General features: G+C 33.7%; 1 protein-coding gene across 1 annotated transcript in view; it reads left to right on the plus strand.

Annotated features, from left to right (window-relative positions):
• The window catches only part of LOC145683248 (uncharacterized), a 106,040-nt gene that overhangs the window by 26,078 nt on the left and 64,751 nt on the right, over positions 1–15,211 (plus strand). The window contains exons 6-7 of the mRNA XM_081754619.1: positions 9,292–9,366; positions 14,345–14,422. Of these exons, the coding sequence (XP_081610745.1) occupies positions 9,292–9,366; positions 14,345–14,422 (153 nt within the window). The remainder of the gene's footprint in view (positions 1–9,291; positions 9,367–14,344; positions 14,423–15,211) is intronic.

Consider the following 15,211-nt stretch of genomic DNA (forward strand, 5'->3'; position numbering starts at 1 on the left):
TTTTGACTCATATGCTTTTCTCAATAATTAGAAATGTGTTCAATATTTACTGTAACATATAGCCTTTACCTTGCTTGCGGATATAAATTTATGGTAAGTATTTGACAGGTTTGTAGAAAGTTCCTAACTCTTTAGGATACGTATGTCAACGAGCTCAACTGAATCCAAGTACCAATTGAGCACACTCGTTTTCCTCATCTAATAGATTGCTTCCGATTTCCTATTTCTGCTCTGTGTTAAATTATCAAGAAAGAAGAAGGCTTAGTTTTCCTCCTATAGTTGGTTCATTTCCTCACTCGCATTGTATGTTTTGTGTTGAAGGTCAACGTAGCAGGAACGGAAATATTTTGTGATATAAGAATGAAAATGTGATAATATTCAAACATAGTACTTTATAAATCTATTATTCTGGCGTGAAATTTTCAATTTCCTCTGCTTCTATAAAATTAAATCATGAGGTAAACATACGAATACAAGAGAGATAGGAATAGAAAATAGAGAAAGCTTCATAGGAGGGAACTGTATATTTTATGCCATTTACCAACATTTTTAGAGCCATTAAATCTAGAAGTCTGAATTGTGACGTGGCAGAATAGAAGAAAGTAGGAACGCTTTGGAAATTTAGATTCGAAACTCAATCGGAAAGACGATTAGGAAACGTTGGTGAGGATGGAAGGACAATATTAAGACAAATATCGCAGAAACGGAAACACAAGGAAGAAAGTGGATCCAGATATTCAAAGTCAAAAGTAATTGGAGAGCTTTAGTGATACACAGCTTTGAACCTCCATGTTTCATAGGCCATAATTACAAGTAAAGGATCCAAATGGATAAATCGAATCGCGGGATGAGGCATAGCGCGCCTGATAGAGGATGTAAAAATATGTGTATGTGCAAAATTATAGCGACTGAACGCCATAAAAAACGGATGGGGAGGGTATCAAAGTTGCTGGAAGAAAGTCTATACTATGTTATATAAAGGCATCAAATAAACTGTTGAACTGTAAAAATACTGAAAAATAAACAACGCCAACAGTGATAGTTTCACATATTTGAAAAAGAAGAATGGTCAGAGTAGATCACGAACCTCTGCCGCTATCTTGAAATTCGCCATTTTAAAATCAGTGATATTCTTTGAAATGAAAAAGTAATCATTCAGCACATATTTTAAGACTGTGTTTTTATCAGGAATTCAATGCTGATGTCCATTTAGCCATATCACTAACCATCGATGAATTATGTCCTGTTTTCTTACTTTGGATACCATCACAACACATGCTCGACATTAACTCATTCGTGGCTAAGCTATTAACGTACGTGACTTTGGCATGGGATACTCGGGTTCGATTTCCGGCAAGAGTCAATGTAGTTCGGATTCCACGTTAATCGTCCCATCTCATATAACCTTGTTACTAAAAGAGATTTTAAAATCAACTAATCAACTAATCAATATGCTCGACATGACCACCCTGTGCGACAATGATGTGCACCACATGCTTCTTCCACTACTCATGCACAACTAGAAACGCCTTTGTACTCACAGAAGCTCATTCATCCTTTATCCGCTGCAAGAGATGTGGTAACTTCCGGATCTTGACGGAATATACAACAGACTGAAGGTGGCCTCACAGGTAGAATGTGAGATTCGGAGAGCGTGGTGGCCACTACATCATTAACCGACGCCTGTTCCACCTCCCAGGGAACTATTAATCCAGGTACTCTCCGCGTGCCAAGTCCGTAATGATGAGGTGCTCCATCCTGCTGAAAGAACATTGGATATGGACCGTCCTTCAACAACACTTATCCGGCATGATATCCTCCTCCAGCAGCTTAAGATATTGGTTGCCTTTCAGAGTGACGTAGATGAAGACTGGGTCAATTGTTGTCTACTTTAAACAGCAACCCTATTTTTAAAAGAGTTAGGTTAGTAATAATGAACTTAATATGCATATTTTAAAGTATATTTCATTAAAAAAATACCAAAGTTGTTAATTGATACAGCACTTGATCTTACCCAGGCAAACTATCTGTTCTCATTTTCAATTTGCATTCACCCCATTTTTAGTCTTGACATTCATGGCAAAGTTTTACTCTATGTTCATCATATGTATTTCTTTCGCAGAAAAGGCATCTAGTTTTTGTTTTTCTATCTCGTGTACGAGAACAGAAGCTATAACGACTCTGGAGAACCGGTCCTACTTCGGGTGGTGGCACTGGTTGAATGTTTTGCACTCCCAGTATTTCCCAAATAGCGTTGCGGATACTGCGTCGGAGTGTTGAAATTTTAGGTTTGGCTTGGAGAAAAGACTTAATCATTGACAAAAATAGCTCCAATAAAAACTTGCTTCTTCGCATCTTTATGTTTCGCATCCTTAAATTGTAAAGGGTCATGGCGTTAGTGGCACTTTGGTCCATCATTCCATACCGCATTCGCAGCGGCCAACGGTTAGTTCTTCTCGACACTGTGAACGAATGACATAATTGGTCAAACGAATCTCTGGCTCCTGTCGTTGCGTTGTAAAACAGTATAACTTGCTGTTCATAAGTACCTTTGTCAACTTCTTTGCTTACAAGGGACGTATGCGAATCGTGATAGCTGGATATTTATGAAAATTGATACCCTGACTAATTGTGGGTCGCTAATGATCGTGGTGATAGTAACTCGGTGAGGAAATGCCTTGTTCATCTTCTACAAAATGTCTATATCCCAATCACTGACCGGGTGAGGATATGGCGAGTTACACCCCAAAAACACCGGAAAAAGGCAGAAAATGAAAAATGTGTGCAGGTAACCTGATACCTACGAGAGGCGGACAGTGACCAAATCACAGCAGTAGTGTCAAACAAGCAGTGTTGCCATTCCAACACAAACTAATAGTTTTCCAAATAGAACGTATACCATTTTATGGCATTAAATCAATTGGCATAAAACTTGAAAGAAAATAAGCAAAAGTTGGATTATAAGTGTTGCCAAGTAAGGGAGATATGGGGCTCTAAAGTTGAGAAATTATGAGGTTCGTCCAATGAAACGAACAAATGTAAAATAACAACAGGACTACAGAAGGAACAAATGTACCGTAGGGAGTAAACCACAGCATGCACAGCATCCACTGACTAGCGGTTTTGATAATGTTATATCGAGTGTTCGGCTAGGACGAGAAATATACACATTTTGTCATACTATATATGGCTTTTCTGTTGTATATGTTGGTGTATTATATATATATATATATATATATATATATATATATATATATATATATATATATATATATATATATATATATATATATATTTGCGCTTCTATATAACTTTTAACCTGAATGTAATGTGTTTTATTTTCATCCTTGTCTCGCATGCTAAAGTTTCCTATACTCTCGGCAGACACCTATCGCAGGTCATTAACCTTTGCATATCGATTCTGACATACTTTCTTGTCACAGATTTGTTACCTTTCGTGCCACAGCTTTTCTGTACTGTTTCCATGTGCTACACTGTTGTTTCTGTGTTTTCTAAGGCATGCAGGATCTATGCAGTGTTGCAACACCAAAACAGTTTGTTTTATAGCTCTCGGGAACTGTTCGAGATACCGATTCCACACAAACGCCAATGGAATTGCTGCGGTACAGGAAGACTTTTTCTTCACATTTCCGCATTGTCACATGGGACTTCTTTCTACGGCTACTCTAACATGTGTTCTTTTTGGGTGAATCTTGTATTAAGTCAGTAGTCGCTGGCCAATTGTTTTAATGTCATAAAATGGCATACGTTCTACTTGAAAAACTATAAGTTTGTTTTGAGATTTCAATACTGGTCTGTGACACTGCTGCCGTGGTGTTCGTGACGTGTCCCCGTCCCGTAGGTATCAGGATGCCTGCACACATTTTTCATTTTCTGTCTTTTCTCCGGTGTTTTTTGGGGTGTAACTCGGCGCATCCTCACCCGGTCAGTGCTTAGTATATGTATTATTCGTAGAAGATAAACAAGGCATTTCCGTACCAAGTGACTATCATCGCGATGATTAGAGACCCACAATTTTCGTAAATATCCAGTTATCAAGATTCTCATATGCCCCTTGTTAGATATAAGAAAAAAGCAGTAATATGTTTCTGTTGTTTCGGGGAGATTGTGACACCAGCACCTTGTCACTATCAAATGCAAAGCATGAAGTACCTTGTGGTTTCTTTTGCAGTAAATCATGGAGTTATTTCTGGTTTATTTAATTTTAAGATTGCAACCATTTGTTGCTCTTGAAACATTTCCTGAAATGAAGGTACAGAACTAAACCAATTGACTAACGTTATGTGTGTATTGGTTTCACGGATTGGTTCGCTCAAAGTTCCTCCATAGTAAGAAGGTACTGGTTCTCTATTAGGAAGTGTAGCTTCCCCTATATATTTTTTTCGCATTTACTGTTTAAAATATTTTCGCTTCATTGATCATCACTACTTTTAGCCCGTACTTATCGAGTTTATTTCTCATATAAACTCTGAAGAAACATCGTCCTCTGAATGCTAGAAGCTGCTTATCTATTGTAACGTAGTCAGAGGGAGTATACAAAAATTTAGAGTATCTACAAGTTGCTCACAAATATCACGAATTAGAGCAAATTTATCAGTTGCTCGCCTGGTATCTTTGTCATCAAATCTCAAGCAGGTTCCTGTGAATTTAAATATGTTCAATGGCATGGTTGCTTGGTAAATCGAGTATCCAAACCCAGCAGACCAAAGCTCTTCCACATTTGTACAGATGACGCTTTGTGCCACACTCAAATAAAGCATCCCCAAAATACTGAAAGTTCTTCTTTCGTTATATTGATATTATATCTTTGTTATATATTGATTTTCTGAATCTGCCTTTGTTCATCTTGATTTGTTCTCAGTACAAGATCTTCCAAAATCGTGTCATCTATAAATAAATTTCAGGCAGATAGAGGACTACTTATATTCCTAGCTGTTCCCGGATGAAAATGATCAGCTAGGAATACAAGTGTGCAATCAAATTTCTTGGAACCGGGCGGCCTCTTCGTTGAGGTTCCTCGATACTCCACAGATGTCCACTTCTTTCGATACGAACAACTGCATTCCTAACCCTTGCAATTGGTACTGAAACATTTAAAATTTTTGCTCCTGTGTCTGTGTTAGCTAAAGGGGGCTGAACTTGTAATGATTCTTGTTCTGCATTTTCATTTGCATCTTCCTCATCAGACTTGTCAATTTCATTATACACAAAACCAAAATCTTCATCAGTATCATCGCCAAATAAAACCTCAAGACTCTCCCTATCAGTGTCCTTTTTCATGAGTAAGTTGCTGATATCATTACTTCCTAAATCTATGGTTATATACTGCAAACCACCAAAGTATAGCAGAACTAATATTTTATACAACAGACTTTAACGCTCCACAACTATTACACAGCAGACAGACTAGGATGTAGAGCACCAGAGTTGCTGAAAATCAGGAACTCTTCACTCCGTGAAAGCATAACGAAGAATGCCTAAAATCACTGGTTGCAGGCAATGATACCAACTGAAGTTAAAAAGAAATCAATATTTCCCTTTGTTTAAAATAAAAAAAACAAATAAACAAAAAATCGGGGTGCTAAACAACCCAATGTGTCTTCCAAGGGTTAACGATTTATTGAAGAGACAGGGCTTATTTTCCTCATTCACACGAACTTCTTCCTCCGATATGCAATAAAAATTCAATATTTACGACTCTCCCTTTATCATTAAGACGAATGAAATACATGGTATATCTAAACACACTCTCTTTGCATTTAATAACGAGACACTAAATACAATCAAACCACCTTTATAATTATGTAATACACTTTCAACACACAAATCGGTTGTTACTGTTCTTGGTAAGTGAAACAAATTAATAATAACCTTTTTATTATGAAAGTTTGCCATAAAATGTAAACAGAGCTCCTCATTTCTCATGTTGTTTAACTTCAATTACAACCTAAATTAGTGTGATAAAGTCTTGGTGCTTCGGCTGGGCACGAACTTTCAGTAAATTGCAAAAAACGTTTATGAAAGTCATTAGAAAAATCCCACTATTACATCCATATATTTTTGCATCATTTCAAATACTTCCCTAAGTCAATAAAACACATTTCTTATATTTGTTTTATCTCATAATTGTCCAACATTTATGTCACAACTCATGTTAATGGAACGTAATATGTCTTATGTTACTACACCAATACTATGCACCAATGAAATGTCTGGTAGGATGGTGGTGCATAAGAAATTTAAACACACTGACATCCACATTCTAAAAGTATTTAAGAAGAATTGAGTACGTATCAGTCACATTACTGACTAAAGGTGAATAAAATATGCGGCATTTTTTATGTATTAAATCGTAGGAAACGCCATTAAGAATTCGTGTTATATAGAGGCACTGACAGAAATCTGGGCATACTCCTTTTTCTTTTTTTTCAAATATAAGACATTGTGTTTATACAAAACCCAGACTTCTTTTGTAAGTCGTATCTTTATGTGAACGTTGTTCGTATAAAGATACGAGATGTACGATCATATTTACATTGAGACGCATTTAGTATGGAAAACAGCCTTGTAGTAATAACGAATAGGCAACTAACGGCATGCTCTGTCTGATGATGCTGGTTTCAATCACATCTAGTCGTGTTTGTACCAACCCCTTTCAGTAGTTGTGTGTGTACTACAATGGAGATTAAATGGGCTATTGAATTGGATCGTATATCAATAAAATTGGAGGAGAATCTGTGGTATGCGATAGTGCTATTATCATTTGCGCAAACCAGTTAAATAGAAAGAAAAACGTACAAATATCACAAAATGAAGAAAACATTCTAAACTAACTATCGAATCACGTGCTCAAGTGGTTATTTTGAGAGAAAATAACTATTCTCTTCCGAAAATCACTCAGTGGTTCCAGATATCAGTCCGGATATTCCGTCGGGCTCTTGAAAAACAATCACAAAAATGGAATAAATATTACATGGAAACAAACTGTTGGTCCAGAAATTAGAACTTCTTAAAATAGTATGTTCATTAGAACTAAAAGCAAATGGAACAGACGTTTACCTGCACCAGTAGTAGCAACAGAGCAACTGAAGAGCAGTTCTTAACTAGTAATAGATGACACGGTGGTCTGAAGCCAGCAAATTTATGTTATTGGAGATACAGTTGCAGTAAAGAAAGCACTCTTTTCAGCCAAAAACTTTCCAGAAAAATATTCCTGGATAGAAACATATGGACTGAACAATGAATAATGAAAGAGGCTGCAGCAGACGGATGAATCTAAGGTTCAAATTTTCAGGTTCAAACCCCAGTTAAGCTTTTCGTAAATGTGTGTGTGTATCCTTACTGAGTAGTCAAACACTAAAAAGGTATTGCTACTGTGTGGGGATGTTTTACAGACAATCACATTGGTAATTTATTTCAATCCAGTGGAATAATGGACCAAAATGTGTCACACAACAGTGAATCCATTAGGAAGGTGTACTTCGGGCAGTGACTTTGTACTACAGCAGCTTAACGATCCCAAATATTCTTCTAAATTATGCAATATTTGTCTACAAAACAAAGAGGAAGCTCACATCTTCACAAAAATAGAACAGTCTCTCTAGAGGCACCGGATTTGTCACCCACTAGACAATTCTGAGATGAAATTCACTATAAAAAGTGAACACATGACAATAAATACTGAAGATCTTTGGAAGGCTCACAGAACAGTTTCAGTCGCAGCATCGCAAAAAGTTGAATAAATTAATCAAGCAAGTGTTTGGAATTGGTAGAGCTTTTGTCAAGCCCAAGAATCGGCACTTTGATAAATGCAAACTTCCTCAACAAATTGGTCTCTATGGAAACAGGGCAGCGTATTTTCGAATCCTTAGAGCACAGTAATACTTTTTTTGAAATCAAAGTTAAGAAATAGAAATGTGCATGTATACAGTGTATTTTGTTTGAAAAATTCTGAAAAATCAATAGTGTGCTCAGACTTATGACAACACTTGTATATCAAGCTCCTCCGTGGCTAAGGGTTAGCGTACGCGCTTTTGGCGTGGGAGACCCGGGTTCGATTCCCAGCGGGAGCTCATGTGGTTCGGATTTCACGTTAATCAGTAGGTCCACGTTTCAAATAGCCTTGCTGCTGAAAGGGACGTTAAACTCAAAACCAACTCAACTCAACTCAACACTTGTATATTTAAAACCAAGTGAAAATTTGTAAATTAAAGTTATTTTACATTAATAGTTTTAGTAGAATGTCTAACAAGAAACTCAGCACATTTTCTATATGCGAGAGCTCTTAAAATTACATTATATTTTATTTTCCCAGAGCATTAACGGAAGATTTATTATGTGTACGCCTACTACTACAGGATATGGATATAAACATATGTGGACGTAACAAAAATCGTTAGTCGTTTCAGTAATTATTCTTGTTTTCCTATGAAATATGAATAAAAGAGTTACTATAATAGATAGCGTACTTCTTCCAATTCTCCAAGCATCATTTCCATTTGGTAGATTTCAGAAAAATGTGACTTACATCGAATTTGGAAGAGTTACGTTTGTATTGGCCTATAAGCCTTATAATGAAACAGATAATTGTATTATATGTCTACATTTTCTGCAGCATGAAAGTTTACAAAAACATATCAAAGTAAGGAAACGAATTGTATACAAATATGTACCAATTACACACTGTCGTACGGCTTCTTTACCTAGTATTGCACTATTGGGAACCAAAAATACCACATTGAGAATGATAGACTTTCATTGTTACAGTTAATGACCAAAATGGATTACTCAAAAATAATATTTGAGTTAATAAAAGCGCTCTAAAGTTTATAATAACCTTAGGATAGCAAATAAGACATATTAAAATACCCTATTTTTCATAGGTGTTTAGATTCCAGTTCAAAATCTCTTTCAGTAGCGAAGCTATGTGAGACGAAGATCTACAACTTAGCGTGGAATCTGAATCATATGATCTCTCATCTAGATTTTTTTTCATATAATTGTTCAATGAGAAACATAGAAATTTTACAATACTAATATATCCATTGCATACTTAGTTGTGTTAAAGAGATAATGCCTTTACTAATTTTCTACATATAAAATTGTTAATATGATAAAACAATTGTGGTCCTCTTTTAATGATATCTTCAAATTGTCTTTTAATAACTGTAATAATAATGATAATATACAAGAATGTATTAAATAATATAAATAGTGCTTTCTTCTAAATATATTACGCTCATATATATATAAGTTTTATTTAATTTGCAGATCCTCTCCAGTATATCCTAGTAAATGATGATTACATGAAGAATTGTCTCACTGATTTAGAAAAGCAAGTGAAAGGTAAGTATTGAGTTTTAAAAGACATGTTTCCAAACAAACATACACACTTAGACTCGTAGTAAAATCTAAAAATTAAAATGTGTTCGGTCAATACCAGAATTGACATACATAATGAAACATCTCAATGTATATATCTTATTATATTCAATAATAAAAAGAAAATGAAAGTTTTTAACAAAATTTAAAAATTCGTTACTGAATTCTCTATGGTTGTGTGTGTGTGTGGGTGTGTGTGTGGGTGTGTGTGTGTGTTTATGTGTGTGTCTGTTATTAGCGATTTTTTCACAATTTGAACCCCCTCCCCCTCCCATTGACTAGAGCATCAAAAAAATATCTGAGAAAGTGATGGGATTATCGCATCACTGTTACCGTTCCAAAATATTGACCAAGTAGGTTTGGATTTCGGGATATTTAAGGAGCCATATCTCAGTAACCGTAAGTCATTAGAAGACGAAATTGGTGTTGTTCAATATGTAAGCGAATAGTGAACATTTTGGTACAAAATTGTAACCGGTGGCTACTGGCCAACTGACCACCGTTCTTCAGATATTGGCCAAACAGTTTGGATTTCCGGAGTCATATATCGGAAACCGAAGTCAGAAAGAGATGTATTTTGCAAATTTTTCAATTTTGAGCTCTTCATTCTGAATATGTGTTTTCGTAAAACTACATATCGTAGAACGTTTTAACAGAACTCTTAAACAAAACACGTGGGAAAAATTTACTACTCAGGGTAACTATAAATGGATAGATACATTACAAGAATCGTTTAGTAAGTATAATATTAGAGTGCATAGAACAATTGGTATAATGCCTATAAAAGTTAACAGGAAAGATTAATTATTTTTAAGCTCGTTCTGCCAATCCTCTTGGACCCTTGTCAACTGGTTTGTTTTACCTACGAGTAACTATCATTGAGAAGCATTGACAAAACAAGAAAGTACAAGCTTTTGCGACAGAAATGTAATTAAAGAATCTTGAATAATAAAACGATGGGAAATTTATTTCTTCTATTGTAGAATTATGACATCACTTACTTAACAGTTTCTTTTTAGTTTAGCGTCCCACGATAACGCACTGTGGATAAAGAAGAGAGTAATGATGAAGTTGATTATAATAATGGAATGAAGGCAATAAGAGAAACTCGAGGTACTCCAAGAAAACCCATGAACACCGTGTTTCTTATACACAAAGCTCCCTCGACAGTAGATAGCATAAAATCTCATGTCCCAAAACGGAGCACTAATAAGTAGTTGAGTTCTGATTAATGCATATAAATGCTTAATACTTTTATATTTTTTTTACTTATAACAAACTATTACATAGTTCGGTTTTATCGATGATTTGTAATTTAATCTACAAATTGTAAAATAAAACACAAATATATAACTTTATTTTACTTCTCAACTTAAAAAAATATATTATTGTTTTCATTACTTCGTTTGTTGTAACAAAACTCTCGTAAATATTCTACTAACATTAAGAGAATATAAAATTTCATGTATAAAATGAATTGATATCTCCTAACATGTAATGAACCAAGCCTACGTCTAGCAGTTAAGAATTAAACTTCCTTGAAAATCAAACTATAATAATTACTCTTTCAATTATTTTACTTGACATTGTAGTGTTTTACTAATAAACTTTTATTTATATTTTATCTCAGTAAAGTTTTATTAGAAAATGGAGAATGGTAGATGTTATTTTATGTTGTAGAAGAAAACATTTTAAGCATTGTTTCCTCTGATGTTTGATAGCAAGTTCCAATTACTTCACATATAAATATTTGAAATTCAATAACTACAGGAAAATGTATTGAAGTAACTCCATTAAGAGTAGATATCGTGATTGTACAAGTCAAAGACAAATGTGAACGTCCGATTGTTATCCTTTCTTCTGACAGGAATCTTAAGAAAACAAGGAAAGGACTTTTTTCTGCCTAATATATGTCACAAAAATGAAATTATTAATACGTGAAAAATTTTTTAAAGTATTTTTTATGTGCAGAATTATGAAGGCCACTAAACTATTTTTGCACTACATCATAAAGTATTAGCTGAGTAATTTTTATGATGATTCATTACATCAAGATACATAATTCTTTTAAAAATGTATGTTTCACTGCACATTACCTTTAGTAGCTTTACCAAAACTGTTTTCTAACAACACATGAAAACAACAAGACTTTGTTCTACCATTTACTTTGTGTTTTATTTTTGCCTTTCTAATTATTTCGTACGTAACTTAGTACAAAAGTTATACAGTATATTTAGAGAAGTATGTTATCTGGAGGAAAATAAATGAGAAAGTTTTTTTAATATTATTTTATCTACCAAGGAAGCTAACAAAACTCAATAAAGATAGTATAAATGCAAGAACTCGGAAAAATTAATTTTTTTAAATAAAAATCGGAGTTTTCCGCATTTCTTTTCCTGGATAATTTTTGAGTTTAAAAAACAATTCAATTTCAGAGGATCGGAAAAGAGACGTTTCACCTCCATTTCACAGGTATAACATGTAAACCATTTAGTTACTGAATTCTGAAAAAAAACTCCAGAAAAAAATCAAGTATCAAAGAAAATTTGTCATTTGATACTAAAGAGCAGTGCAAATCGATGAACATAATTACCAATAGTTTATAGAGGTTTCAGATTAACGTTCGGTGATAAAATTGATTAAGTTAAAATGTCATAATCTACCAATAAGAATTCTGAAAATACAGTAGATTTCGTGAAACAAGATTATCGTTTAAATTTAAATTTTAACTACAAAGAACGTTTATTGAGGCTGTAAAACTTCGAGAAGGGAAAGCCTTTAAAACACTTTCCAAAAGTTTCTTATTCCAAAACTCCTGACACGAGATAACAATACAGAAAAAAGGGTTTTGTAAATGACATTAAATTTTCATCATAGTCAAAACAGGCGTTTACGGTTTTCATATTGTAAACTAAATTCCCTGAAGCTGATAATAAAATGCATCCCGAATGATGAGCAAAATGTTCGCACGATTTTATACCGAAACTCAAGTAGTTTGTATCAGTTTACTGGTTTACAGTATGTTCTCTTTGCGTACGAGGTTGAATTTAGGCAACCATTAAAACACATATCAATATATGTAAATTCCATGTACTGAAAATATGTTTAGGCAACCAAAATGACAAATACGATACTCGGATTGCATAACTTAATGATGCAAATAACAACTGCAATATCAGTTGGAAACCTATCAAGGCACCCAACCAGGAACCGAAGATAGGACTAAGTACAGGCTGTTGAAAACTCACATTTTTTAAATGTAGAATTTACTACAAAGAAACTAAAGTAGTATAGCCACGAAATATAGAAGAAAATACTTTCCTAGTGACAAAAGGAAGAAGAAATGTTCCATCTGTTTATTAATCCGTGTTAAAGGCGCTTGCATGCTGTGTGACGTTTTTCTACAAGAGAACGCAATAAATGAAGTGCAAAGTCACGAGGGCTTTTCTTGCCTTCATCGTGAAGAGAAAAAGTATAAAAGGTTAAAAAGAAAAAAATTAGATTAATGGTGTTTCTACACCCCAAAATTCCCGGTGCCTTGTATATGTGAATCATTTATATGGAAATATTACAGTTGCTTTCAGACACACTTTTGAGAGGAATCAAACCCTCCAAGACAAGAGAAATCGGCCCTTACAACGAAGGTAATGGAAATTATGCTTATCTCTGGTCCGTGGGATCCCTGGTTCGATTTCAGACCGTACCAGTTGTCTTTTATCTTGGACACACACCGCCCGATTAGATTTTCCTGTTGTCTCACACATTCTTTATTCGTTATCATCACCCGATCTCCCTTAGCCTCGGTACATGATTCTTAGACGTAAAAATAGAAAAATATTTTCCTTTGATCAAAAGGACACAATTATGACTGGAGGCGTAAGTATACAGAGTCTGATCTTGTCTCAAAAGAAAGAAACAGAGACTACCAAGTGAAGTAGTCTCCTTTAATATATATTTTTGGAGTAAATGTGTGCCCAAGCACTTGGCAGAGATGAGTACTGCTTGAATAGAAGTAAATATTCTCATATATAAATTCCTCATAACAATACAAACTTATTAGTAAACTATTACGTATGATTTATTTTGTTTGTTTCCCTATTTTCATCAAAAAATAAATTCAAGAATTATTTTTCCTCTCTAGCTGAAAACATTAAACTTAGTATCAAAACCAGTATTGCTTTTAGCAAACACTGGGTGGTTTCAAAGAGACCTCTATCTCAAGACCTCGAGTGAGAACAGTAGATCCTTCGATGGAGGTAAATCACGTGAACAGAGTTGAGAATATTTTTCCCTCTCTCTTGTCAATTGAAAGACAAAATTATTTATTTCGTGACCGTACTTCAGTAGAAATGTCATAATAAATCAAAGAAGCAAAGATTTTAGTTTCTTATGAAGAAAACACAAAAAGGGTCGATCTTTTTATATCTCTAATAGACGATATGTACACTAAATAATTTTGTTGCAAAGTTTAAGACTTTATGAGAACAGTTCATAATTTATAACTTGGTGATAGCCTTTTTAAGGAAATCATTATATTTTACTTGAGGCTTATAATCATAACTTGTGTGCATAAAACAAAGTTGGTTGGCAAGTAGCTGCTCTACTATCAGAAAATATCAATCCTAGATAAAAACTTTGCTCGAAATAAAATTTTGGTTTTATGTAAATATATGGAGTCAGCTTCTAGTCCGAAATGCAAGATATAACATGAATTGTAAATGTAATTTAGCACTGAGATAACATTGACGTAGATGAATAAAAGTTAAGAAATTTACTAATAAAACGTATACTTAAAATTTATTTTTTGTAATATAATATATTATTATATATAATTGTTATTGAATATATAATAATTGAAGAAAATGTGAATAGTGTAATTAAATTTTATACCATCTTAATGTTACATTTTCTAATATTGTGATTATAACTATTTGTAACCTAGATCCATGTGAGCTGTTATCTCCAACTGCTGAAGCAAAGACTCGATGTGATAATTTACTTGTTGAAGTTAGGGAAAGAGGTAAAAAATAATTTTCGTATTTATTAATAAGATTTTTGTCCGATAAAAGATGTATGAATTTGTATACTTATTAATAATAGCAATATTGCACTTATTTTCGTTCCAAAAATGATTATTTAAGCAGATTATGTTCAACTTGATGATCGCGTTAATTTGTTAGAAAAGATATGGGGCACCTGTCATATTTACCATTCTAATACATTTCAAGAATTTAATGAAAATTTATGCAAAAATGTTAATAACGAATTCTTATTAACTTGAAATTATCTCGTTTTAGCCTTGGAGATCGAGAAATTGCTGAGATGATGTGTATTTATCCCAGATTTTTCTTATAAAATATAATGCAAGCAAAACACGGATGAGAACATGAAATGATCACATGCGAATAATAAATCATTAATGCACAACATTCACCAAAAGTTCATATGTTTGCAAATCTCTGTATTCATATTCATAATTGAAATTGCATTAAACAATGCTGAATCTCTTTGAAACAATTCACGGCTTTATTGAAAGCTACCAAACAAATTTGTTCGTATTTGTGAAGTAAAGTTGCTTTTCAAAGTTGAGCCAGAGAAAGTGAGTATTCAACAAAAATCGATATATATAATTTCTTTAAATTCCGACCCCAATAATCTGTATATAAAAATTAAAAGTTGAAAACAATATAAATATAATAATTCGATCACATTAACTTTCAGGAAGGATTTTTAAATTGAGAGAGAGAATTCCTAATTTAAATTTAAACAATTTTGTCACTACTTTCCCACTTACAAATATCTGTACCTA

Source organism: Thermobia domestica, chromosome 4, assembly GCF_964235325.1.
Source record: "Thermobia domestica chromosome 4, izTheDome1.hap1.1, whole genome shotgun sequence".
NCBI classification, from domain to species: Eukaryota; Metazoa; Arthropoda; class Insecta; order Zygentoma; family Lepismatidae; genus Thermobia; species Thermobia domestica.